Source organism: Rana temporaria, chromosome 4, assembly GCF_905171775.1.
Source record: "Rana temporaria chromosome 4, aRanTem1.1, whole genome shotgun sequence".
In the NCBI taxonomy this organism is placed as follows: domain Eukaryota; kingdom Metazoa; phylum Chordata; class Amphibia; order Anura; family Ranidae; genus Rana; species Rana temporaria.
The window spans coordinates 98,447,725-98,475,458 of NC_053492.1; the positions used below are offsets into that span (position 1 = coordinate 98,447,725).

At 45.3% G+C, this 27,734-nt stretch overlaps 1 protein-coding gene across 1 annotated transcript in view; it reads right to left on the minus strand.

The window, feature by feature from the left end:
• Nucleotides 1–27,734, minus strand: part of TPO (thyroid peroxidase) — a 239,484-nt gene that overhangs the window by 126,417 nt on the left and 85,333 nt on the right. Inside the window, exons 5-6 of the mRNA XM_040348668.1 lie at nucleotides 27,260–27,275; nucleotides 16,389–16,888 (exon numbers count right to left, since the gene is read on the minus strand). Of these exons, the coding sequence (XP_040204602.1) occupies nucleotides 16,389–16,888; nucleotides 27,260–27,275 (516 nt within the window). The remainder of the gene's footprint in view (nucleotides 1–16,388; nucleotides 16,889–27,259; nucleotides 27,276–27,734) is intronic.

Below are 27,734 nucleotides of genomic sequence, written 5' to 3' on the forward strand. Positions count from 1 at the left end.
ATGCGTAACTGATTCTATGAATCAGGCGCATAGATAGGACCAGTGTAAGTCAGAGATACGACGGTGTATCTGGAGATACACCGTCGTATCTCTTTGTGAATCTGGCCCTACCTGTTCAGTAAACTCTATATGCTTTTAATGGTTTACTATTTACTGTAGCAATTCTTGTATGTACAGTATATCAAAAAGCGCCTTTTCGCAAACGTTTAACCTAAAATGGATTTCCACCCAAAAATTTAACTTCCGCTTTTCGGAATCCTTCCCCCCTTCTGGTGACACATTTGGCACCTTTCAGGGGGGAGCAGATGATACCTGCCTAATACAGGTATGTTGCTCCCACTTCCGGGCATAGATAGCCGAGCCACCCGCGGCTATCTACTCCATGTCCGACGCCTCCTCCATCCCCTCCCGTCACTGTCTTCTGGGAGACACACAGATCTGAGAAGACAGCAGGGACCAGTGGGATGGTTCAGTGCAACTCGCGCATTCCCAATAGGGAACCAGGAAGTGAAGCCGCAAGGCATGGATGCGGCAACACCCAAGAGCCGAGGGACAGATCCGCTTCAGGTACCGACATTGCAGGCGCCCTGGACAGGTAAGTGTCCTTATTCTAAAAGTCAGCAGCTGCAGTATTTGTAGCTTCTGACTTTAAAAAAAAAAATTGGCGAACTCCGCTGTAACGACGTCAATAATTTCACCCCCTTTCTGCCCAGGCCAATTTTCCATTTTCAGCGCTGTCACACTTTGAATGACAATTACTCAGTTATGTTACACTCTACCCAAATTATTTTGTTTTACCTTGTTTTAGAGATATAAAGAGCTTTCTTTTGGTGGTATTTAGTCACCACAGGTTTTTTTTTTTTTTGCTAAATAAAGGAAAAAAAACTAAATGCTTTTCTTCATTTCTTCATTATAAAATTTTGCAAACAAATAATCTTTCCTCTTAAATTTATGCCAAAATGTCTTCTGCTATATTTCTTTGGTAAAAATAACCCAAATCAGTTTATATTATGTAGTCTGTAGAAAAGTTATAAAGTCCATAAACTATTTATATATATATATATATATAGTTTTTTATTGAGGCCGCGATTCAGATACATTGTCGTATCTTTGAGCGGGCGTAACGCATCTCCTATGTGCTACGCCGACGTAACATTGAGAGGCAAGTACTGTATTCAGAAAGAACTTACTCCCAAAGTTACGTCGGCGTATCGTAAATGGGCCGGCATAAGCCCGCGTAATTCAAAGTAGCAAGGCAGTGGGCGTGTTGTATTGTAATGAAGCGTGACCCCATGTAAATGCATGGCCGATCGAATGGCGCATGTGCGCGCATGCTCAGAGTCACGTCGCAAATACTCCCTAAGATACGTCGGCTCAATTCTTTGTCGACGTGAACGTAACATACGCCCAGCCCCGTTCACGTACGACTTACGCAAACAACGTAAATTACGACGCTGTTCCGACGTCCATACCTTAACATGACTTACCCCTGCTTTATGAGGGGTAAAGTTACGCCGGACCGACGCCTTACGTAAACGGCGTAGCTAAATCCGACGGGCGCAAGTACATTTCTGAATCGGCGTATGTAGGTAATTTGCATATTCAACGCGTACGGAAGCGCCCCTAGCGGCCAGCGTAAATAAGCACCCAAGATACGACGACGTAAGAGACTTACGTCGGTCGTATCTTGGCCAAATTCAGGCGTAACTGCCTATATGAATCAGCGCATAGATACGACGGCGTATCTGGAGATACGCCGTCGTAAGTCCTTTCTGAATCCGGGTCTATATCTATATATTACATACATACATACATACATACATACATATACATACACACACACACACAGTGACGGTGCGTCAATAGAGGGCGCAGGAGCGCCGCCCCCTCTCTCTCCTGCACCGCCACTGAAATACAATACATAGATTCATGCATTGCATGAATCTATGTATTGTTGCTGCTGCCCACTATTCAGGTGGCTGGCCCCTGGTGAGCGCCGACCATCTGAATAACGGCAGCTGGTTGGCTTTGGAAGTGCCTATCAGAGCCAGCGGGCACAGTGGCAGCATTTTACAGGGCACAGTGGCGAAAATTGATGGGCACAGTGGCAGCATTTTACAGGGCACAGTGGTGAAAATTTATGGGAACAGTGGCAGCATTTTACAGGGCACAGTGGCGAAAATTGATGGGCACAGTGGCTCACAATTGATGGGCACAGTGGCGACAATTGATGGCATGGCACAGTGGTTTCAATTGATGGCATGGCACAGTGGTGACAATTGGTGGCATGGCACAGGGGTTGAATTTGATGGGCACAGTGGTTGCGTATAATGGGCACAGTGGCGACAATTGATGGGCACAGTGGTGATAATTGATGGGCACAGTGGTGATAATTGATGGGCACAGTGGCGACAATTGATGGCATGGCATAGTGGCTGCGTTTGATGGCACAGTGACTGCGTTTGGCATGACACAGTGGTGACAATTGATGGGCACAGTGGTAACAATTGATGGGCACAGTGGCTGCATTTGATGGCATTACACAGTGGCTGCGTTTTATGGCACAGAGGCTGCGTTTGGCATGGCACAGTGGTGAAAATTAATGGGCACAGTGGCGACAATTAATGGCACAGTGGCTGCGATTGATGGCACAGTGGCTGCGTTTGGCATGCACAATGGTGATAATTGATGGCACAGTGGTGATAATGGGCACAGTGGCGATAAATGATGGCACAGTGGCTGCATTTGATGGCATGGCACAGTGGCGACAATTGATGACACAGTGGCGACAATTGGTGGCACAGTGGCTGCGTTTGATGGGCACAGTGGCTGCGTTTGATGGGCACAGTGAGGCTGCAATTGTTTTTTTTTTCATTTGTTTGCGCCCCGCAAAACATTTTTTACAGAAAAATCTGTAAATTTAACTTACACAGGATCCCCTGCTGACCTGCATGGCGGCGATTGCTCGTTTTGAGCCCCGGTACAGCTGCCTCAGGGCCTAATCTCCTAAACAATCCCTGTTGATCGTCGCCATGAAGGTCAGCGGGACTAGGGGGGGGGGGGGTGTCTTGTGTGAGTTCACCTTACAGATTTTTCTGTAAAGGTGACCTTACACTTTAAGGCCCTAAAATGTCAGGACAGTAGAAATTACAGATACACCCCATATATCACCTTTTTGGAAGTAGACAGCTAAAGATATTTAGTAAGAAGTTGTAATTTTTTGTCATAATTCTTTGGAAAATGAAGACATTAAAAAAAAAAAAAAATTGTTTCAATTTCTTTTGTGTTTTTTTACATACTGTCACCAGTGCAGTACAGCGTAATCATAACTGGTGTGACAGTGATCAGGGACACTGACTGGTAAAGATTTTTTTTATATCCTGTGACCAGAGCAGTACAGTGTTATCATAGTGACACTGTACTACTCTGTATGGGTGATTTTTTTCCACACTACGATTGCTTATAACAGTAATAATAACTGTTATAAGCAATACTTTTTTATGAATGGCATCCAGTGTGTACTGTTGTGAAGTTGTGATTGGTCGCATGGTACAGATGCACTGTGATTGGCTCTGTCTGTACCATGTGATTACTGTGAGCAATCACATAGATCAACATAATAGTACACAATGAATGGCTATGAATGAAAGCTACTCATTGGGGTTATTTACAAAAGGAAAATCCACTTTGCACTACAAGTGCACTGGAAGTGCAGTCACTGTAGATCTGAGGGGGACATGCAAGGAAAATAAAAAACAGCATTTTAGCTTGCACATGATTGGATGTTAAAATCAGCAGAGCTTCCCCCAATTTCAGATCCTCCCCTCAGATCTACAGCGACTGCACTTCCAGTGCACTTGTAGTGCAAAGTGGATTTGCCTTTTGTAAATAACCCCCATTGTGTTTAACGGTCATGTGATCTGCTATGAATTGCTCACAGCGGCCTGGTACACTGATTTGTCATCCGCTGTGCCCAGTAGACACATCGGGTGACAGATCGCGGCTCAGCGCAGCAAGATCCTGGGAGGATATCATATAACATTCATCCAGGATAGCAGCACTTATACTCAGCTTTCATTGTACTATAGGCTAGGGTGACCAGACATCCCTGATTTCATGGGACAGTCCCCAGATTGAGGACATTGTCCCCGCACCAAGTCTGTCCCCGGATTTAATTTAACAGGTCAGTCAGAATAAAAAAAAAAAAAAAAATCTGAATTACACACCCGCTGCTCCTACTAGCATAGGGGGTGTATTGTTTCCATTATCTGTGCCCCTTTCTGATGATCATGTGCTGGTCGGGGGGGAGGGAATATTTATTCAGTTTCGGGTGCCTATTCAGCTCCGCTCGCATGTTCGTCTGCCTTGGCTCAAATTCCGACCAGCCGCCTGCCTGCTTATCTGCTTTCCTTCCCTGGCAGAGTGATCTTCCTCCACTCCCCACCCAGTAGTAGCCGGGGTCCGGAGAGTAATACTTGACAGGCTGTAAGGCGGGCGGCCTGCGGCGATGGGCAAAGAGTTGCTGATTGCCCCCATTACTAGTAAACAAAATTATGTCCCCAGATTTCATTTTAAAAATGAAGTATTTAAAAATTATAACATTTGAAAATCTGCAGCTTTCATTAAAATAATTTCTTGTAATCCTGCCATGAATGTCCTTGTTTGAGCAATTCTTGTTATGTGGTGGAAACTGTTTCTCTGTAATGCCTGCTACCATGGAGTCTGGAAGCAGTTCAGAATCTACAGAAAATAGAGTCTATAGTAAGCACTGAAATTGTGCCTCTGTCTAAACATTGGACACCTCTCTTTTAGATGCAGTTACCATAATATCAACTCAAAAGTGCAAATCGGCTTGTTAATCTTTTATTTGCCAATATAACTGTGAGAGGCTGATTCACTAAGCCAGCGTAAATACAGCTTACTCCACCTCTGCAAAAAAGCAGGAAGTGCCACCTGAGTATAATATTAGTAAAAACGATTTACTAGCGAAGATACAAAGCACTCACAAGATGTCAGTTAAAAGTATGCTACTCCACCTCTGCACTGTGTGACAGTGCAGTCACTCTAGTCTCTGGCTTGTCGACTTAGCATTGCTCTTGCTGCATTACTATGAATGTTACCACGTCACTCTCCCCTTTTCATGTCAGGAACTCACTGCACCTTAGTAGACCCCTTCACATTAGAGTCCCTGCCTTTCACATAAGCTTCCCCCTTTACACCAGGAGCTCCCCTTTCCCATCAGGAGCCTCCCTTCACATTAAATTCCTCAGAGCCCTCTTAACATCAGAGCCCCATCAAATCAGTGTCCTCCGAGCCTCCTCATATCAGAATCCTCAAAACTTCCATCACATTATTGTCCTCAGAGCTCACCTCACATAAGAGTGCTCAGAGCCCCCTCATATCAGTGTCCTACTTTATACAGTAACAGTAAACATGGGCTGAACACCCCCCTGTTCAGTTCGCAGCAGAACTCCTGAACAGGGGAAATGTTCTAACCTGAACGGCAAACCCAATTGAAGTCTATGAGAGCCAGACAGGAAAAATAAACACTGCCCTTTTTGAAGGGGTATATGCAAGTAATTTTAAATATGCTTAAAGTGCAGCAATAAAAATGAAATATTCCTTTAAATATAGTGCCTGGGGGACAGACCTGCTGCTGAAGCTGTCAGAGCTGCAAAGATTACAAGTGTGTGATCTGTGATCCAGCATTGAGAGACTAAGCCTCCGGGACCAAACACCAGGACTGCTAACTGCCAAGTGTGTGGAACCGAAACTGTCCCCTACCAGGAGTGATAAGAGGAGATACAGCTTTTACCCCTTACTTCACTCACATCCAGATAGACTGCTTGTTACTTAACAGCCCTTCAGCTATACATCACCTACTTGTAAAAAATAGGCTCTTGTGCGTGCCACCGACAGGAGGGCCCCACCACAAGAAGATCAACACTAACCTTAAGGTGCCAGGTGTTTGCTTTCACCCTATAGGGGTACCCCACTTAGGAATACTTTGGAATACCCGTATCTGAGGTAGCATTACAGAGTGCACTCCAAAACATTATCATTGAGTTATTTGGGACTAATTTTGCTCATTAATTGTTATCTTAGTTAATATTTGGACTAATATTGAAACCCATTAGGCATTTCCTCTTGTGTTAGGCCAGAATTCACTTTATTAGTTCTGCAACTTTCAATTGTTTATTGCTTTATGCCAAGTTTTGCATTGTTTACCTGTTTTGATATAATATAGTTACAATACTTAAAGCGGGAGTTCAACCATTTTTATTTTTTTTTTCCCCCTTAGCTTCCTGCTCGTTCGGTCTAAGGGAATCGGCTATTTGTATTAAAATATGATCCGTACTTACCCGTTTTTGAGCTGCATCTTCTTCCGTCGCTTTCGGGTATGGGTCTTCGGGAGCGGGCGTTCCTTCTTGATTGACAGTCTTCCGAAAGGCTTCCGACGGTCGCATCCATCGCGTCACTCGTAGCCGAAAGAAGCCGAACGTCGGTGCGGCTCTATACTGCGCCTGCGCACCGATGTTCGGCTTCTTTCGGAAAATCGTGACGCGATGGATGCGACCGTCGGAAGCCTCTCGGAAGACTGTCAATCAAGAAGGAACGCCCATTCCCGCAGCCCATACCCGGAAGCGACGGAGAGGATGCATCTCGTAAACAGGTAAGTAATGCTCATATTTTAAAACAAATAGCCGATTCCCCTAGTAAAAACTAGCAGGAATCTAAGGCTAAAAAATGCCCTCTAAAGGTGAACCACCGCTTTAACTTACTATCTAGTAGCATTATTATATATTGTGGTGACTTACTAACACTTAAGTTATCCAGGTGTGAAAGGTCCTCTACTTCTAACCAAGTGTGTCAAGGGGAACCGGTTTTAAGCATGGTGGCAGAACAGCAGGGGACCCATAATCACCAGTGGCTCCTGCAGAGGTAAGCACTACATCAGCGTATGTAATATATATATATATATATATATATATATATATATATATATATATATGTGTGTGTGTAGTGCCTGTGTACTTTATGGTACCAGTTCTAGTTAAATTTAAGGGTAGATCAGAGTGTAGTTAAATTCTGATCCAGATTGTTAGTTGCAAAACAAGGTCTCTGTCTCAGCTTGGCTGTGCTGTGGGCCCATTCTGCTGTACTGGGGTGTTCTTCCAGGCCCGGTGCTGCAGGTGTGTCATGGTCTTACCTCTCTCCTGTCTCCTTCGTTTGACATGTGCTGGCGGCCATCTTGGTTTCTGGGTCTCTTGTAGCCTCCCACCCTGCGGCTCCTCGTTCCCACTGGGAGGAGCTGGATGCCTGGCTCATATATATAGGAGGTCTGTGGCTCAGTTCCTTGCTTGGTCCTCCTGTGTTCACATGCTTCTAAGACTGCTGCTGCTTCTGGTTCCGATCCTGGCTTCGTCTGACTTCCCTGCTGGTTCCTGATCCTGGCTTCGTCTGACTTCCCTGCTGGTTCCTGATCCTGGCTTCGTCTGACTTCCCTGCTGGTTCCTGATCCTGGCTTCGTCTGACTACCCTTCTGGTTCCTGACCTCTGGCTTCGCAAGACTCTGCTTCGGTTTCACCATCCGTTTGGACTTTTGCTTTAATGCTTGATTTTCAATAAAGCCTTCTTATTTTCACTTATCTCTTGTTGTACGTCTGGTTCATGGTTCCGTAACATTAGGACCAAGCCATGAATTTTGACGGTACAGGGCCATCCTCGCTACCCACGCTGGTTGCCAGACTTGATCAGCTGGAGTCCCTGTTGGGTCAGTTCGCCGTGGCGTTGCAAACCCTGCTTGAACGCACGGCTCATTTCGCTCCCGTTGCCGATGGGTCGGTTGTCGCTCCTGGGCCCGCTCCTACTGCCGCTCCGGTTGTTGCGCCAGAGTCTACCCCGACACCTGTTGTTGCGCCTGCGGTGTTTCGGGGTATGACCGGTTCTGCCCCCCTTTCACAGCGATTTGGGGGAGAGCCAACTCAGTGCCGAGGTTTCCTTAACCAAGTGGCCATTTATTTCGAGTTGCTGCCACATGCCTTTCCCACTGAGAGATCAAAGGTGGGGTTCTTGATCTCGCTGCTCTCGGACAAGGCCTTGGCCTGGGCCAGCCCTTTATGGGAGAACAACAATCCGGTGGTTGCCGAGTTTTCCGGTTTTGTTGCTTCTCTTCGGAAGGTATTCGATGTGCCGGCTCGCGCCGCCTCTGCTGCGAAGCTCCTTATGTCCGTCAGACAGGGTTCACGATCCGTAGCCGAATACGCCATTGAGTTTCGTACCCTGGCAGCAGAGGTAGGCTGGAATAATGAGGCTCTGGTCGCTGCTTTCTCTCATGGTCTCTCGGATGCCTTGAAGGATGAGGTTGCAGCTAAGGACCTACCAGTGGAGCTCGAGGCTCTTATTTCTTTCCTGATTTTGATTGACACCAGACTCAGGGAGAGACCTTCCTTTAAGGAGAGCCTGCGGAGGCCTCCTAACAGTTTGGCGCCTACGTTTGCTGTCCCACCCGTGCCTCCCTCTCCTCCCACACCTCCTGGGGTTGACTTGTCTGGGGGTGAACCCATGCAGCTGGGGTTTGCTCGCCTGTCCGAGGGGGAGAGGGTACTCCGGAGACGCGAGGGCCGATGCATGTACTGTGGTCTCGGTGGGCATTTTCGGTTGTCATGTCCGAACCGTCCGGGAAACGCTCGCACCTGAGATCCTGTCGGGGGCAGATCTTGGGTGGAGTCTCCTCGTCCCCGGTTTCCCGTGTTGATAAACCACTGATCACTGTTGTCCTCTCCTGGGTCGGGGGCTCGGTGACGACCCAGGCGTTGGTGGACTCTGGTGCTGGTGGTTTTTTCATTGATAGTGAGTTCGCTGCCGCCAATTCCATTCCTCTACAGGCTCGAGGTTCCCCGCTGGCTCTAGAGGCGATAGACGGCAGACCCCTCCAGCCGTCACACGTGACTCATGAGACCCTTCCGGTGGGGATAGCCATTGGTGCCGTTCACAGAGAGTCGGTCTGCTTCCAAGTTATTTCGTCTCCACACTACTCGGTGGTCTTGGGGTACCGCTGGCTCCAGAAGCATAATCCGACTTTCGACTGGAGATCGGCCGAGATCCTCTCATGGTCACCACAGTGTGGGGCTAGTTGCATCCATGGGCCTGTCAAGTTGCTGTGTACTTCCTCGGACTCTCTGTTGCCTCCTGAATACGAGGAGTACCGGGATGTATTCGATAAGGTACGCGCAGTTGCCCTACCTCCGCACCGCCCATACGATTGTGCCATAGAGTTACAACCTGGTGCCGTTCCTCCTCGCGGCAGGGTCTATCCACTGTCGGTTGCGGAGAATGAGGCCATGGAAGAGTACGTGATGGAGGCGCTGTCCCGTGGTCACATTCGCAAATCCTCGTCCCCGGCAGGGGCTGGATTTTTCTTTGTGAAAAAGAAGGGCGGTGAGTTGAGGCCTTGCATCGATTACAGGGGCCTTAATCGCATCACGATCAAGAACGCTTACCCGATACCCTTGATTTCCGAGCTGTTCGATCGCCTTAAGGGGGCCACGGTCTTTACCAAACTCGACCTGAGGGCGGCATATAACCTGGTAAGGATCAAGGCGGGCGATGAGTGGAAGACCGCGTTTAACACCAGGACCGGTCATTATGAATCCTTGGTTATGCCCTTTGGGTTGTGCAATGCGCCCGCAGTCTTTCAGGAATTCATCAACGATGTTTTCCGTGACCTGTTGCAGCAGTGTGTGGTGGTCTATTTGGATGACATCTTGGTATACTCCGAATCCATGGAGGCCCACATTCTGGATGTCAAGCGAGTGTTGCAACGGTTACGAGAGAACAAGCTGTTCGGTAAGCTTGAGAAATGCGAATTTCACCGATCCCAGGTAACCTTCTTAGGTTACATCATTTCCGCTGAGGGGTTCTCCATGGACCGTGAGAAGGTTTCGGCTGTCTTACAGTGGCCTCAGCCCAGTGGTCTTCGTTCCTTGCAGTGCTTTTTGGGCTTCGCCAATTATTATCGGAAGTTCATCAGGGACTTCTCCGTGCTGGCCAAGCCTCTCACGGATCTGACCAGGAAGGGCAGTAATTCCCAGGTCTGGCCGCTCGAGGTCATCCGGGCTATTGAGGCCCTAAAATCCGCCTTTGTGTCGGCTCCGATTCTGTCTCATCCCAACCCTGGGTTGCCCTTTGTCCTCGAGGTGGACGCGTCTGAGACGGGAGTAGGCGCCCTTCTGTCTCAGCGTAGAACACCAGAGGGTCCGCTGCTTCCTTGTGGGTTTTACTCCCGGAAACTGTCACCCGCGGAGTGCAACTATCAGATTGGTGACAGGGAGTTATTGGCCATAGTGCAGGCTCTCAAAGAGTGGAGGCACTTGCTCGAGGGCTCGGTGGTTCCGGTTCTCATCCTGACGGACCACAAGAATCTGACCTACCTTTCTGAGGCCAAGAGATTGACACCACGTCAGGCCAGATGGGCTCTGTTCTTGTCAAGTTTTAATTATGTGGTCTCCTACCTACCCGGTTCGAAGAACATCAGGGTGGATGCCTTATCACGGCAGTACTCCGAGCTGTCCAGGGAGGAATCTATACCGACTTCGGTCATACCTCCGAATCAGATCCTGGCCGCCATTCGCACCAGCCTGACCTCTCCCCTTGGTGAGCAGATTTTGGCAGCTCAATCTGGTGCTCCCTCTGGGAGACCCAACGGCAGGTGTTTTGTGCCTGAGGAGTTGCGCACTCGGTTGTTGCGAACCTACCATAACTCCAAGACCGCGGGGCATCCTGGTAAGAATCAGCTGTCCTGGGCTGTTTCACGTCTGTTCTGGTGGCCTTCCCTACGTTCCGACATCGCCGCATATGTAGCGGCATGCTCCGTTTGTGCCCAAAGAAACCCCCCTCGGCACCTTCCGTTGGGCCTGCTGCAACCCATAGCCACCGGGGAGCGCCCATGGTCACACCTGGGGATGGATTTCATTGTGGACCTCCCTGCATCCCGAGGCCATACGGTCATTCTCATGATTGTGGATCGGTTTTCCAAAATGTGCCACTGTGTTCCTCTCAAGAAGTTACCCTCTGCACAAGAGTTGGCCACGATTTTTGCCTGGGAGGTCTTCCGGTTGCACGGTTTGCCCAAGGAGATAGTGTCGGATCGGGGGAGTCAGTTTGTGTCCAGGTTCTGGCACGCCTTTTGCTCCCAGTTGGGGATTCATCTCTCCTTCTCCTCGGCCTACCACCCTCAGTCCAATGGGGCCGCAGAACGATCCAATCAGGCATTGGAGCAATTCCTTCGTTGCTATGTCTCCGATCACCAGGACAATTGGGTTGACCTCCTGCCTTGGGCTGAGTTTGCCAGGAACACGGCGGTGAACTCTTCCTCTGGGACGTCTCCCTTCTTGGCCAATTATGGGTTCCAACCTGCCGTGTTACCGGAGGCATTCTCTCCCCTGGATATTCCGGCTGTGGAGGATCAACTTTCCGTCCTACGCGCCTCTTGGGTACAGATCCAGAAGTCCCTTGAGGTCTCTGCGCAGCGCCAGAAACTCCAGGCTGATCGCAGACGAGCGCCTGCTCCTTTCTACCAGGTCGGAGACCGTGTATGGTTGTCCACTCGCAACCTCAACCTTCGAGTGCCCACTCCCAAGCTGGCTCCTCGCTTTGTTGGTCCCTTCCGAGTGCTTCGCAGGGTAAACCCGGTAGCCTATGCCCTTGCGCTTCCTCCTGGCATGCAGATCTCCAACGTGTTTCATGTCTCCCTGTTGAAGCCACTGGTGTGCAATCGCTTCACTTCCTCGGTTCCTCGGCCTCGTCCGGTCCAAGTGGACAATCATGAGGAGTATGAGGTGAGCAATATCCTGGACTCACGCCTGGTCCGCGGTCGGGTGCAGTTTTTGGTCCACTGGCGTGGTTATGGTCCAGAGGAGCGTTCCTGGGTTCCCTCCGCAGATGTCCATGCTCCTGCTTTGCTCCGAGCCTTCCATGCACGCTTCCCTCAGAAACCGTTTTTTGCACCGCGGAGGAGGGGCCCTTGAGGGGGAGGTACTGTCATGGTCTTACCTCTCTCCTGTCTCCTTCGTTTGACATGTGCTGGCGGCCATCTTGGTTTCTGGGTCTCTTGTAGCCTCCCACCCTGCGGCTCCTCGTTCCCACTGGGAGGAGCTGGATGCCTGGCTCATATATATAGGAGGTCTGTGGCTCAGTTCCTTGCTTGGTCCTCCTGTGTTCACATGCTTCTAAGACTGCTGCTGCTTCTGGTTCCGATCCTGGCTTCGTCTGACTTCCCTGCTGGTTCCTGATCCTGGCTTCGTCTGACTTCCCTGCTGGTTCCTGATCCTGGCTTCGTCTGACTTCCCTGCTGGTTCCTGATCCTGGCTTCGTCTGACTACCCTTCTGGTTCCTGACCTCTGGCTTCGCAAGACTCTGCTTCGGTTTCACCATCCGTTTGGACTTTTGCTTTAATGCTTGATTTTCAATAAAGCCTTCTTATTTTCACTTATCTCTTGTTGTACGTCTGGTTCATGGTTCCGTAACAAGGTGGCAGCAGTGGATTCAAGGTTTGGGTGCTCTTCCCAGCAGCCAATCTGGGACCTTGCTGTGCATGCTGGGGAGGGGTATTTATGAGACAGACGCCATTGGTTCTGGGTTCTTCTTCGTCCAGTGTGGCACCCACCTTTAGGGTGACCACATCACGGTGCCCCGGCGTTATGGCCTACCTGGCCGGGGCGTGCGTGCCACATGGTGTTCCTGGTTCCGGGACCAGGCTGGCCCGGAGCATCTGAACAGCGACGGGGACCCAGTGAGTGACTGGGTTCCCATTTGAAGATCCCAAGTTGTACTGCTGTTCGGTGGGGAGTCAGTCTGAGGAGTGCCATTGAGAGGCTGGCGGTCCAAAAGGACCTGGATCCCACCGGGATCAAGGTATCCGGACACTGCGGGATTAATCACCTGTCAGTCGGTACCTGGGCGACAAGTTGAAGAACAGCCAGACGTAACCCATCCAAGGAGGGATATCGCCCAGAATTTAATCCAGAAGGGAGTTTGTGGCAGAAGTACCTTTCTGAGGCTCACCGAGGAGGGTCTGTGGCAGAGACTTTATCCTGAAATTGTCCGAGTGATACTCTGGCTGTCAGGTCAGTGAGGGAGGCCTGTCCAGGTACGCTAAACCCACTCCGGCGGGAGTGGCGCAGAGAAGTGTTACGTTTGGGAACAGGACTGTTTCCTTATCATAAAGCCTGAATCTACAGTTCTCTCTTCTTCTCCAACTTTACTTTCCTCACCACAAGTTATTGTTTTTACCCGGATGGGTAAAAAAGAGCACAGCAAAGAACACCTGTCGTGGACATTCCTTTACTTCCACTAGATGCAATACGTATCATTCACCCCTAGGAATTCGGAGGAGCCATGAGGTAATACGCCGCCCAAACATCCAGCAGCTCCTCCGGAGGTAATGCTACATATATTCCGGTATATATATATATATATATATATATATATATATATATATATATATATATATATACACTGACTTGGCTAGACAGACTTGGCTAGACTGAAGCCCAGTACACATGGGCCAGAATCTCGTCAAGAAAAAAACGTTGTTTTTCCTGACGAGATTCTTGGAAAGAATCTCTTGCCGTCCGAGTGTACAGACACTCTATTCATATCTATTCTTTTTTAGACCGAGCTGCTGTGCAGATTTTATCTGCTTGGAAATCAATAATCATGAGCACTTTTACCTTACAGTCAGGTGACTTCCTAATTTAAGTGGACTTTGACAGCTGAAAAGTAGAGGGACAGTTCTATACACGTGCCACTTCACAGGAATACCCAGCAGCAACTACTGACAGGCTGATCCCTGTCACTACCTCTGGACAAGCAAGTGTATCTGAGACCAATTCTGGTTTGGACAAGTCGAGTGAGGACTCCTGGACCCAGACAGTCGGTCTATACAAGCCCTGACGACCCTCCCACCGTATGGTGGTCGAGAGGGTCCACCTGTTCTGGTAAGAGTACCCACTCATCTATCTATTTGTCCAGCACTGAAGATAGCTTTATTTGAGGATATTTGCTCCACCCAACACTGGAAGTGCTCTCATGTGTGTTGACTCCACATTCCTCAGACGGACTTTGCTTCTTTGCAGTATTGGGTCTATGTCACTTTATTGGGGCATACCTGATCACTAGCGGAATATTTGTCTTGGAGGACTGTTTATAGAACTAACTCTTTTTTTGGATTCCACATTGTAACTTCCATTAGTTTATTTTGGTCATATACATCACAGTGATTTGTACCTTTATATATTTTCATTTATATTAACACATGATTGGTGGTTTGTACTACAGACATCCATACATATTTTCACACCAGACTGCCGACTCTGTTTAGAGCACAGTTGTGTCTGTGAACTACACTATTTCACTAGTGTCACATGGGAGTACCTATTATAGGTACAGCTCCTATTAATTATAATTTTCGTGTTTATTTCACCTTATATGTTTCACCACCGTGTATCAAGGGGTGCAAAACTTTTCTCATAAGTCAATCGCCTTCTGGTCACATAGAAACTCTCCCCTTTTTAGGGTTCCTTTATTGTTTTTTGGGCGCTACATTTTTTTCACATATCTATTCTTGACATTTTTTTGAATGGCAAGAACGCAGTGACGTCATCGCGTACGACGAGCATGCGCTCGTCACATTCGATGCCAATGCCGCTATCTTGCTGCACCCTACCCATGCCTAAGAAGCTACCACGCATGCGTCAAAGTCATTTCGAGCATGCACGGGTTTCCACGGCGACAGGTAAGTATACACACTCTCGGGTTTCTCGGCAGGAAAACTGCAGAGAATCTCACAACGAGAAAATAGAAAACATTTTCTCTATTTTTCTCATCTAGATTCTGGGCAGTTTTCTTGCGAGAAACCTGAAAGCCTCGTACACACGCTCGGTTTACTTGGCAAGAAAGCTCTGCCAGCAGTTTTCTTGCTGGTTCTTGCCGAGCGTGTGTACAAGGCTTAAGAGTTGTACTTCAAATCTGGAGCAGATGTAGAAAATGCTATATAGTCTATTGATCATGGGTAAAAGATGTTTGTTTTTCAGCTGTACTGCATATTACATATTTACAGGCATTACCAAAAGCACTTGCCCCAGAATTTATTGGGCCATCAAAAAAAAATTAAATAATGTCAGACTAAAGCATATGTCTGGGTAAAATAATATTAATACAAAAAAAAAACTAAAAAAGTACATATCTGCAATACGTGACTGTTCTTTATGTTTTGTCTTTAAAAACATCGCAGTTACAGAAAATGCCTGTTAATCCTGCCAGAAATCATGTGAACTCCTAACTTCCTGTAGTAAGATGACAACACAGTTATGACTGCCCTGCCTGAGTTTTGTATGCTATGGATATGGGTGGAGGGGGGTCAGTCTTTATGCCAGCCGGGGCTGAAAATACTGCATGGAATTTTAGTGCAACAGAAGCACTGTGGGCCGGATTCAAATACATTGCAGTATCTGTCGGCGCGGCGTAATGTATCACATATACGGTACGCCGCCGTAACTTAGGGCGCAAGTTCCGTATGCAGAAAGAACTTGCGCCCTTAGTTACAGCGGCGTAACGTATGTGTGGCGGCGTAAGCCTGCCTAATTCAAATGGGGATGATGTGGGCGTGTTTTATGTAAATTCACTGTGACCCCACGTATTTGACGTATAAAAGATCCCAGTGCGCATGCTCGAAATTACGCCGCAAGTCATCATTGCTTTAGAAGTGAACGTAACTTACGTACAGCCCTATTTGCGAACAACTTACGCAAACGACGTAAAATGTTCAAAACTTGACGCGGGAACGACGTCCATACTTAATATTAGCTACGCCTCATATAGCAGGGGTAACTTTACGCCGGAAAAAGCCTAACGTAAACGGCGTAAAAAAAATGCGCCGGCCGGACGTACGTTTCTGAATCGGCGTATCTACCTAATTAGCATATTAATTGCGTAACTATACGGAAGCGCCACCTAGCGGCCAGCGTAAATATGCAGCCTAAGATACAACGATGAAAGACACTTACGCTGGTCGGATCTTAAGGAAATCTATGCGTAACTGATTCTCTGAATCAGTCGCATAGTTACGACCACGCACACTCAGAAATACGACGGCGTATCCGGAGATACGCCGTCGTATCTCCTTTCTGAATCCGGGCCTGTGTTTTTAGCACACCACTAAATATGTATTTTTTTATTGAATTTTACCCATCTAATACATTTTATTAAGCACCTTTTCCTTTACCACCATACAAAATCCACAAATAATAAGACATTAATCAAAGAAATTGGAACTAAGTTTAAAACCCCAAAATCGAACTTCCTGCCGGTGACTGATAAATATTAACCTGATGTAATGCACCAACGATCTTCCGAGCCTCCTGGTATGTTGTTTCAGAGCTCCAGTGAGAATTGAGGTTCTTTAAGGCTTTGGCCAAGCGATTGTGTTCCCTCATCCACAGTGTATGGATTGCTGCCAAAGATATAACTTCATTAGACCTGCTTTCACCAGCAAAAAAACATTCAATTCTTTCTTTAGAAGCAGAATGAGGATCTTGAAGGCAGAGTGATGGAACGTCATCTACAAATGGCATATAGTCTCTTCCATGATCAGAATATTGCGTATTTACTCTTAGCAATCCTTCCTCACTGGAATAGTTCCTCACTGTCTTTTCTGCAGCTACTGTGCTTCCATAGACTGTAGATGCATCAATAAATGAAGTTAAAGTGTTTATTTGTTCTCTTGGATTTTCAATAGAAGGAATTCCGAGTACAACATTTTGATCTCCAGTTCCACATGCTGCTGTAGAGCGATAAAATGGAATACAGCCACTTTGAGAAACTGACTCTTTGGTAGATATCTGTATGAAGGGAAAAAGAAAACCCTTAATGTTCAGGATAATTATTTTATAACACTTTTAAACCTTCATTCAAAGCTAAAATGTTATAAATAACATCACAGAAAATAATTTTTCCAGACTTGCAAGACTTTAGCAATGATTGTCATGTCTGTGAACAACAGCAGATACTTCTAACCAGTCTTTATTGGACAAATAATTGACTGCACTTAGATAGCTTTGGACATTGGCTATTTGTGATAAGATCTAAGGCTGGCCATAGATGGTTTGTTTATTTTTTTGTTCAGCCAGAAGGCTGATTCCTCCATCCAAGCCTATTTATTGGCACAATTTACCCAGATAATATACTCCCTAAAGGGGTTGTAAATCTTCGTGTTTTTTCACCTTAATGCATCCTATGCATTAAGGTGAAAAAAACACCTTGCAGTGTCCAGCCACCCAGGCCCTCCTCCCCCCCCCGTTTTACTTACCTGAGCCCCGAATTTCCATGGGCGCGATCCCGCGTCGCTCTCCCCATGGCTTCTTGGCTCGTCAATGGATAGATTGATAGCAGCACAACCATTGGCTCCCAGTGCGGGGGCGGGGCCAAGTCATACAATCGGCGGCTATGGACACCGAGTGTATGACACGGGAGCACGCCCGCAAGGTAACCCCCTCGGGAGAGAGCTTCCCAGAGGGGGCTATTTATTGTGGGGAGGATCCGCGAGAGCTGCAATGGACCCCAGAAGAGGAGGATCAGGGCCACTCTGTGCAAAACGAACTGCACAGTGGAGATAAGTATGATATGTTTGTTATTTAAAAAATAAATAAATAAACCTTAAGAGTCCGTTCACACTAGGGCGACATGACTTCCAGCGCGACTTTCAGAGGCGACTCCGACACGACTTGAACATGAACCACAGGGCGATCTGGGGTGATTTACAACACAACTTGAAGTCGTCTCCAGGACAGGAGACTTTCAAGTGGCCAATAAAACAACAATCAGCTCTGGGAGAGGGAGGGGGAGGGAGGGGGGCAGGAGAGGTTTGCCTGAGAAATGTATGTTATCTTCCTGGAAAGTCGCTTCAGTTAAGACAGTGATCCGACTTCTGAGGCGATTTCCATTGAAATCAATGGATACAAATCGCCTACAAGTCGGATTGAAGTAGTACAGGAACCTTTTCTGAAGTCGGATCGCCTTGAGTCGTGTGTATTAACACCGCTCCCATTAACTTCCATTGTTTTTCTCTACAGCGCGACTTGGGACGACTTGAGGCGTCATGAAGTCGGATCGCAAGTCGCCCCAGTGTGAACCGGCTCTTACAACCACTTTAACTCAAAGAAATTAGTACTATAATTACAATAAAAACCTTCAAATATAATATCTTAAAGCGGGAGTTCACCCATTTATTTATTTTTAGACCTTTTCCCCTTAGATTCCTGCTTGTTTTGTCTAGGGGAATCGGCTAGTTGTTTTAAAATATGATCCGTACTTACCCGTTTTCGAGATGCATCTTCTCCGTCGCTTCCGGGGTATGGGTCTTCGGGAGCGGGCGTTCCTTCTTGATTGACAGTCTTCGAGAGGCTTCCGACGGTCGCATCCATCGCGTCACTAGTAGCCGAAAGAAGCCGAACGTCGGTGCGGCTCTATACTGCGCCTGCGCACCGACGTTCGGCTTCTTTTGGAAAATCGCGACGCGATGGATGCGACCGTTGGAAGCCTCTCGGAAGACTGTCATTCAAAATAGGAGTGCCCAGTCCCGCAGCCCATACCGGAAGCGACAGAGAGGATGCATCTCGTAAACCGTAAGTACTGCTCATATTTTAAAACAAATAGCCGATTCCCCTAGACAAAACGAGCATTCATCTAAGGGGAAAATGTGTAATCTATGGGTGAACCTCCGCTTTAATAGAAACCTGAATTACACATAGCTCTTCTTCTTCACCATGAAATCTGCAAGATTTCTGCATGCCAAGATGCACAATTATGTTGTCATAAAAATAATTGAGTTTGTACAGTATATGCATGATGGTACTGGAAACAAACATTTTTGCAATAGATTTACCTTTTTTGCAATTGAAATAAATATTTTTCTGTATATTTTATATAAACCCTGTATATCACATCAATCTATTCCTTATATATGCAGCACCTTCCTACTCCAAGGCCGTGGTGAAGGACCCCTGGGTGCCTTGGTGGGTTAGCATTTCAAAACTCATGGCTGAATCCTTCACTCACTGTGGGATGAAAACATTGGGTGCCAGTCACTTTTATAAGTTTGAATTTATTAAGCATAATAAACTCAATGAAAGTGAGGTTAGGGCACAGTATACTCACAAGTGACAATGATGTGGACTTCAGACCTCTGCTCACAGGCAATACAGAAGAAAAGACCCTTTAAGTCAAAACTGGCACCCTGTACTCTTCAGAATGAGAGTAGCTTCATATACTCATATACTTATCCACTGGCAGCTTTTACCCAGTGCTCCAGGACACTCTTTAGTATGACAATTCATGCCCCAGATGCTCCAGCATGGAAGATCACTCTTCCTGGCCACATACCCTGTCCAACCCTAGCCCTAACGCAGGCAGCAGGACTGGGGGGCACAGACCTCCAACACACAGTCTCTGCTCCCAGCAAATGTCCAGGAGGCAAGAGCCTTTCTGCAAGGTCATGTCTAATATTGATATACTTTACCAGCATGCACCACTGGCAATAAACCTCCCAGTGGTTGAGAGACATAACAATTCATAGCTTAGACATATTCTATCCTCTCACACTATTGCTAGGGACACTCCCCAGCAGAAGGTATAAGCAAACAATAAGAGCTTAGTGAAAACCTATTGATAGAAGAACTATAACAATTTATGCTCAGGCTGACTACAGTCCAGAAGCACCAACATTTATGCTGGGGACACTATTGCCTAGGGTACGGTACCTCAGTACCTCAGTAATTTATCATTTATATAAAACACCACTATTATTTTTATTTGTTTCCTTTATTATAGTAGTACCGTATATCTGAATACTTCACATTTTTGCAGTATGTTACAACATGTATTTTTTGTATCTCTTGTGCATTATTTTTTTTTTATATCATTTAAAGGATCAGGTCTAATGCAAGATGGTAAATGGCTTAAAATGTAACATTAATTTCATGTAATATAACATTGGAAATTAGCAGTGAAAGACCAATTTAATTGTAAGGGTGGGTGGATTAAATAAAAGAGTTTAAAGGGATGTCTTGAGAAATATAAAACTCAATAATGATTATAACATCATCTCAAAAGACCCGCTATTCACTCATCTCATTAACACAGCTAAGTGTCTAATCCCTAGGAGACCAGAGGAAAGCTATCCCACCATCTGTTAGAGAATGGCATGGAGAAAATGAGTAGACAACTCTAAAAATATATCTTCAGTTACTGAAACAAATGTTACAGATTCAGCCCTTAGAATTTTGACTAAAAACAAAAACATTTGTTTATATATTAATTAAAGGGCCAATAACCCATAATTGCTTTCTATTTTGTGTAAAAAAAATATATATATATATAATTTTACGAAAAAACATTACAATTTTATCAGCCTTATTAAAGAATGAATGCAAATTCTTAAGTTTGATAACCCATAGCAGCCAACCAGAATCCAACAGTATTAAAGAGGAGTTCCACCCAAATTTGGAACTTCCTCTTATCCCACTCCTCACCCCCTTACATGCCACATTTGGCATGTAATTTTTTTTGGGGGGGAGTGGGGGCTTCAGGAACAGTGGGACTTCCTGTCCCACTTCCTCCTTCCTGTAGGCGATTAAGCTTAGTCGCCTACAGGAAGGGGCTGCTGTAGGCGATCGCCTAGGACACGTCACAGGTCCTAGGCGATCTCCTGGCCAATGACACGGCGCAGCACATGCGCAGTGCCGCTCGCGCATGCGCAGTGGGTGCCCGGCCGTGAAGCCGAAAGCTGTCACGGCCGGGTGCCCACAGTGACAATGAAGACGCCGGCCGGGGAGGGGGGAGAGGAGCAGAGCCCCAGCCGGCGCGGCGCTGGAACGCTGGAGCAGGTAAGTGTCTGTTTATTAAAAGCCAGCAGCTACACTTTTTGTAGCTGCTGACTTTTAATAAACATACAAATTGGCTGGAACTCCCCTTTAATTATGATTAGCTGCCTTTGCAAACTGATCTCCAGTCAGATTTAAACAAAAAACTAGCAATATTATATTTTTATATTGCAATATTATTTTTTAATGCAAGGAGTTTAAGTATCTGAATTCGACTTGGCCATTTGCAGTCCCTGGACATCAGAGTTCAGAGAGGTGGAAGGAGAGCCAGCACAAGAAGCCAATTAGGTGTGTCACAGTACAAGAAGAATGATAGGAGGAGAGGGCAGAGTAAAAGTGAGATGAACTCACCAGTCTTCTGCTTCTCCTTCCACCAAATAATGCACAAGCTGAGGGATAGACAACGACCTATGCTCAGGTGTGAATGCAGCCTTAGGGATACTTACAGCAACTTTTTTGTTTTTATGTTTGAATCTACATTGTATTAACTTGTAAATGATTGACAGTCTTTACATGCCACCTTAATTTATTTTGGTACTTTGTTCATCAACGGTTCCGACTTACCTCCTACAGGCAGCTGTCAGTCCTGTGTTCACATATCCAGCTGAAACTTTATTGGAATTCTGCAGCTCTGAATATGTGCGCTGTTGTTATTAATTTGCCCATGAAATGACATGCTGCAGGCATTTTTGTAATATCATCAGGCACAAATATACTGTAAATTCGGTTCTGTGCACTGATACAGAACCTAAGCTAAAATATTGCTCTTGATATCTTTGTATTTGATTGTTGTTTTGGTTCTGACCCCTTTTTCCCTTTGGATACAATCTCCCCCTTCTGCCACCTGTACTGATCTCCTCCGTTGTTTGACAATGATTTTTTGGGTCCAGCAATGACCTATATCTATTTTGGGAATATGAATAGTCCATTTCCGTCTCACTCGTATCCTTCACTGATATTCTCCTTGCCTATTACAGTGGAGCCTTCTCAAAACAGAAAGAATACATGTGTCCTACATTTATCGCAAATTCCAAAAACTATAAGGGATTTGTTACTTATGATAGTTTAGTGATAGAGTTTTTGGTATATTTTTGTCCATATCCCTATAACATATCTGTTTATATTTTTAGATCGTAAGCTCAAATGATTAAGACCCTCCTGTTTCTCTATTATTGATTTGTAATGTAACCTTTTATTGAAAAGCACTATTGGTGCTACAGTATATACTTTAAATCCGGTATAATAATAATAATATTATACTGTTGATGCTTGTTCTTCTGGTACATTGCATCTGGTGCATAATTCAATGGAGACTGCAAAGGTGTCAACCACGAAGAACGGTTTATAAGGTTATAAGGAAGGGTCCATAGCAACAAAAATCTGGTGCTGCTAATTTGTTTCAGAGGTGTGAGCTAGAAAGGGTATGTACAAATGTACACAGTAAAAAAGGTGATTAGCAGTGACAGGAAATTTTACAGTGAACTTGGCAAATAACAACAGCTGTCAAGAATCATTTCCAGAATGCAAGAGAAATGGTATCAAACAGTTTTGATTCAGATATCATTTAAAAAAATGCAAGCTACAAGTAAAGCGTACAGAACAGGGGGAGGCTACTGTGCAGTATCCATGCATACAGCATATGAACAGATACTGAGAATTAGACCCAGGAATTAAAGCACCACTCGTTTTAGCGCCGCTTTATAGACGCTAGCGGTGCACTTTTAATCCCCGCTAGTGGCCGAGAAAGGGTTAATAGCAACCCCCGTGTTGCGGCCCATTACATAGTTATATAGTAGGTGAGTTTGAAAAAAGACACAAGACCATCAAGTCCAACCTGTATGTGTGCTTTTATGTCACTAATACATTGTATATCCCCGTATGTTGTGGTTGTTCAGGTGCCTATCTAATAGTTTTTTGAAATTATCGATGTTCTCGCTGCCTGTGGAAAAGAATTCCACTTGCCTACCGCTATTTTAATTTTAGTGAATGGTCATGTGTCTTTTTAAATTCCCTTTCATGGAAAAGTTGTATCCCTTTTGTGGGGTCACCAGTACGGTATTTGTACATTGAAATCATATCCTCGCTCAAGCGTCTTGTAACCTTTCCTCATGACTAAGGTCCTCCAGTCCCTTTATTAGCTTTGTTGCCCTTCTGTGGACTCTTTCCAGTTCCAGCACATCCTTCCTGAGGACTTGTCCCTAGAACTGGATGGCATACTACAGGTGCGGCTGGACCAGAGTCTTTAGAGTGGAAGAATTATCATTTTATTTCTGGAGTTAATCCCCTTTTTAATGCATGCCAATATTCTTGTTTGCTTTGCTTGCAGAAGCTTGGCATTTTGTGCCATTGCTGAGCCTATCATCTACTAGGACCCCCAGGTCCTTTTCCATCCTAGTTTCACCCAAAGGGAGTAGAATGAGTAGATTGCATTCATATTTTTGCCACCCAAATGCATTATTTTACATTTTTCCACATTAAACCTCATTTGCCATGTAGTCGCCCACCACAATAATTTGTTCAGATCTTCTTGCATGGTTTCCACATCAAGTGGAGAAATTATTGCCCTGCTTAGCTTAGCAAATACTGAGATTGAGCTGTTTATTCCATCCTCCAGGTTGTTTATGAATAAATGAAATTAAATTAAATTAAATTAAATAGGATTGGTCCCAGGACAGAACCCTGGGGGACCCGCTTTCCACATTGGAACATTTAGAGTGCTCTCTAATTTATCTCTACCCTCTGAACTCACCCCTGTAGCCAGTTTTCAATCCATGTACTCACCCTATGGTTCATGCCGACAGACTTTAGTTTGTGCAGTAAACGTTTATGGGGAACTGAAATTTGAGCGAGAACTATTAGATTGGGCTTTAAGGGCACACAGTACAATTTGTATTAAAAAAACTAAAATATTTATTAATATGGAATATCATAAAATCAATCAGACAGAAAATCTATTTTTGGAATTGAGTCAGTGGCTGGTACTACAAGGGTTATAACAACAGTTATACAGTCTCAATATACATAAGCTTAGTTTAGAAAGCACAGTTGAAGATACAATCTTGGATAGTATAACCCAGGTAGTGATCCGGAGGTTTAATGGAGGACTTGCTCTACATGTTACGCACTTCGCGCTTCCTCAGGAGCAGAAAGATATTGCATATATAGGCCGCGTAGGGGGTAAGCAAGCGACAGTCGTGTATTATCCCCACAGTGGCTGGATATACAGTAGTACTGGTCCAGCCTATTGTAAGGGTAGTGTCATAAACACAAAATTATAAAAGTAATGGTGTTGGGGCAGTCAATTGCTGGTAAGCAATGTAATTCAGATCCAGGTGTATAAATGCGCGGTGGTTCGGTGCTAAGTAAGGTAAACTAGGCACAGAAATGGCAGATAGATAAATCCGCCAAAGCAGTCTGTAGATCCTCAAGCACAAAGGCAGAGAAAATTGTAAGCAGAGCTGACAAAGCAAAATCCTAGAAATCCAAAAGCGCAGGAATCTGCAGCATGTCCCCAATGGAAGAGAGCTGGTACCATTCCAGTCAGTAGACTGTTCATAAAAATTTGGAACAATTACTTGACTGAGTTCCTTGAGGAGCCTTGGGTGCAAGCCATCTGGTCCCGGTGACTTATTAATGTTACGTTTTTGAAGTCTATTCCTAATTCTATATTCTGTTAGCCATGAGGGTGCTTCCTGTGACGTGTCATGAGGAAAAACATTTCAGTTTTGGTTTCCCTCGTGAAGACTGAGGAGAAGAATAAATTGAATACCTTGGCCAGCTCTCCATCCTTAGTAACCATATTCCCTTCATCATTCTTTGTGGGACCAACATGATCTGAAATCCCTTTCTTACTATTTATATGCTTAAAGAATTTAATGGGATTGTTTTACTCTCCTCTGCTATGTGCCTTTTGTGTTCTATATTAGCTGCCCTGTTTGCGCCCTTACATTTCTTGTTGCATTCTTTGTAAAGTTGCAATGCTGATTATTTCTCCTTTGCATTTATATGCATTTTTATGTTGGAGTTAAGCCACTCAGGACTTTTATATTTTTCCTCCGTGTTCTTTGTTCCTAAAATGTTATCCCATTTAGTATCTTCTAGCAAGGATCGTAGGGTTAGCTCTTTTGAAATTCAGTGTCTTTGTATTTCCCTTATGTTTCCTATTTGTGTGATTTATACTGAAACAAATTGACCTGTGATCGCTGTTTCCTAACTTGCCCTGTATTTCCACATCCGTGATCAGGTCTGTATTGTTGGTAATCAGTAGGTCTAGTGACGCTCTGTTTCTTGTTATTGCATTTACCATCTGACTCATTAAATTGTCCAGCAAGACATTTAGGAAATGCAAGCTTTAGATGAATGCATGGTTCCTTCTGCCCAGTCTATGTCTGGATAATTAAAATCCCCCATTATAATGACACTGCCGCTAATCCTTGCCGCTAATCCAAATTGTAATAGAAGGTCTGCCTCCCCCTCCTCCCTCTGCATTGATTCAGGGTTTTAGGAGCGGTTTATATACCATTTCCAAACCGCTCAAAGATCCTGCTTGCAGGACTTTTTTTTCCACCCCGCAAGCACACTGCCCCAGACGTAAGAGGCACCCTCAGTGTGAAAGGGGTTTAAAAATGGTTTTCAAGTCAAGACATGTTTTGAACTTAATGCATTACCTTATTACTTGCCCCCCAAATGCATACCTGACTTTTCTCTCGATCGATTGCTATACCTGGCTGAAGCAGTATTGATCGCTCTCCCTCATTTTACATTACACAGAGGCAGCAGCTGGAGCCATTGGCTCCTGCTGCTGTCAAACAAATCTTGTGAGGGGGAAGCAAAGGGGGAGGGTTGCCAAGCTGCGCTGTGTATGCCTATGGATTCACATAGTCTGGCTCTGGAGCATGCCTGCATGGGTGCCCCCACAGCACATAGCTTGCTATGGGGACACTCAGAGAAGAGGAGGAGAAGAGAGCGCCAGTGGGGGACCCAACTGAGGCGGTAAGGGATCATTGCACAGAGCAGGTAACTATAACATGTTCAATATTTTTTATTTATTTTTTTCCTTGTCAAAAATATCTTTATTGAACAGTATTAAAGACAAGTGTACAGTCGGGTAACAATAATAATAAAATTAAATGGCATTAAACAGAGAGAATTTCCAAATCTTGTCCGTATACAAACAAGTATGTAAGTAAATAGATGGAGGTGGCCCTATAATTAGCCCAGCTCACCTCTCATGGTATAAGGATTAAACAACATATTAATCAAGAGTAAAGAGGTGTTGAACATATCAATACTGAAGCTAATAACATTCCAGGAATCGCGGCCATGTGCTACTAGCCCTAGGATCTGTAGAGTGCTTGCCGCTCTAGGAATTCCTGGGTAGCGCGTGGCTACAAGTTAACTAAGTTACTACGTGACTATCCTTATACATCTAATTTGTTAGTTAAAGATGGGTGCTTAAGGAAAAAATTGATCTTGGGTGGATAGAAAAGTATAAGAGGGAAAAAGAAAAGGAAAAAATAAAAATAAAAAAAAAAAGAAAGAAGAAAAAAAAAAAGGGGGGGGGAGGGTAGGAGGGGTCTGCAGGGTCAGAACGGGAATCTGCCAATATTGTGCTTATCAATGGGCAGGACACCAACTAGATGACTGGGCTACCATGGCATCAGAACTTCTCCATTAAATGTGTTTTGTGTAACATAATCCAGCCAGGGCATCCATATGCCTTCAAACCTGGTGATTGTATCAGCTTCTACAGCAGACATTTTGGCATATACCATAGCAGTGTTCATTCTGCTAATAGCTTCATTTAAGTTTAAATTTGGAGATTTCCAGGCTTTCGCAATAGTCTGTTTAGCTGCCGTTAGGAGCTGTTTCACATGTTCAATATTTTAAGAAAAAAAGGGAATAAAGATCCTTTACAAACACTTTAAGAACAAGAGAAATTATACCCAAACATACAAAATAAGAACAGAGACTGAGAATTACAGCCAGCACAAAGAACAAGAGAAATGGCAACAAACAGCATCCTTCCATACACATAAAGCAGCAGTGCGTCATGTTTACATGCCAAGAAAACCCAAAAATAAGGTCAGCATATACAAAAATAGGTGCATCAATGTGCAAGAGGTAGGGAGTGCAGGTGCAGTGGAGAAAAAGGGGGGGGGGGGGCGTGCAGGCATAAGGTGAAGGCATGGAGTTGTAGTAATGAGAATGCAGGGAAGGATGGGGGTCAGTTGGTTAGAGCAGGGGGTGGGGGTGTGCAAGCATAGTGGCAATAAAAGCTTGGAAGATTACATTCCATAGAGATCATTCTAGAAGTGCACCCCACTGCTCTGGTAGCTACGCCCCTGTTGGGAACTACTTTACCTACCCTCTATCCAGCCAGACCAACTATAACATTAGCCAGAGTTGGCCAATGGGCTAGATGCAGGTAACGGCAGAGTCATCCTTCTCACAGTGGAAGTTGGGGAGGGAGGGGGTTTGGTGTCATCTGCTGGGCCAAGGTGTTGGCGGGTCTCCTGCAGCAGCTTCCTGGTAGGCTGACTATTGTAGTCTCTATTTGGGTGTAAAACTGCAGATGTTGTTGGAGTTTAGGGCTGGATGTTAGTGGTATTTTTAATACTAGAGGATTATGGAATTATAAATATATAAAACGATACCTATTATTTAAACCCTGAGGGGTCTATTCTTCAATGTTTTCACTCAAGATTTTCCACCAAACTTTCAGCCAAGATTAACCTTATTTTTTAGATATAGTTATAAAAATGTGTGAATCTTAGATAAAGGCTTGGTGAATTT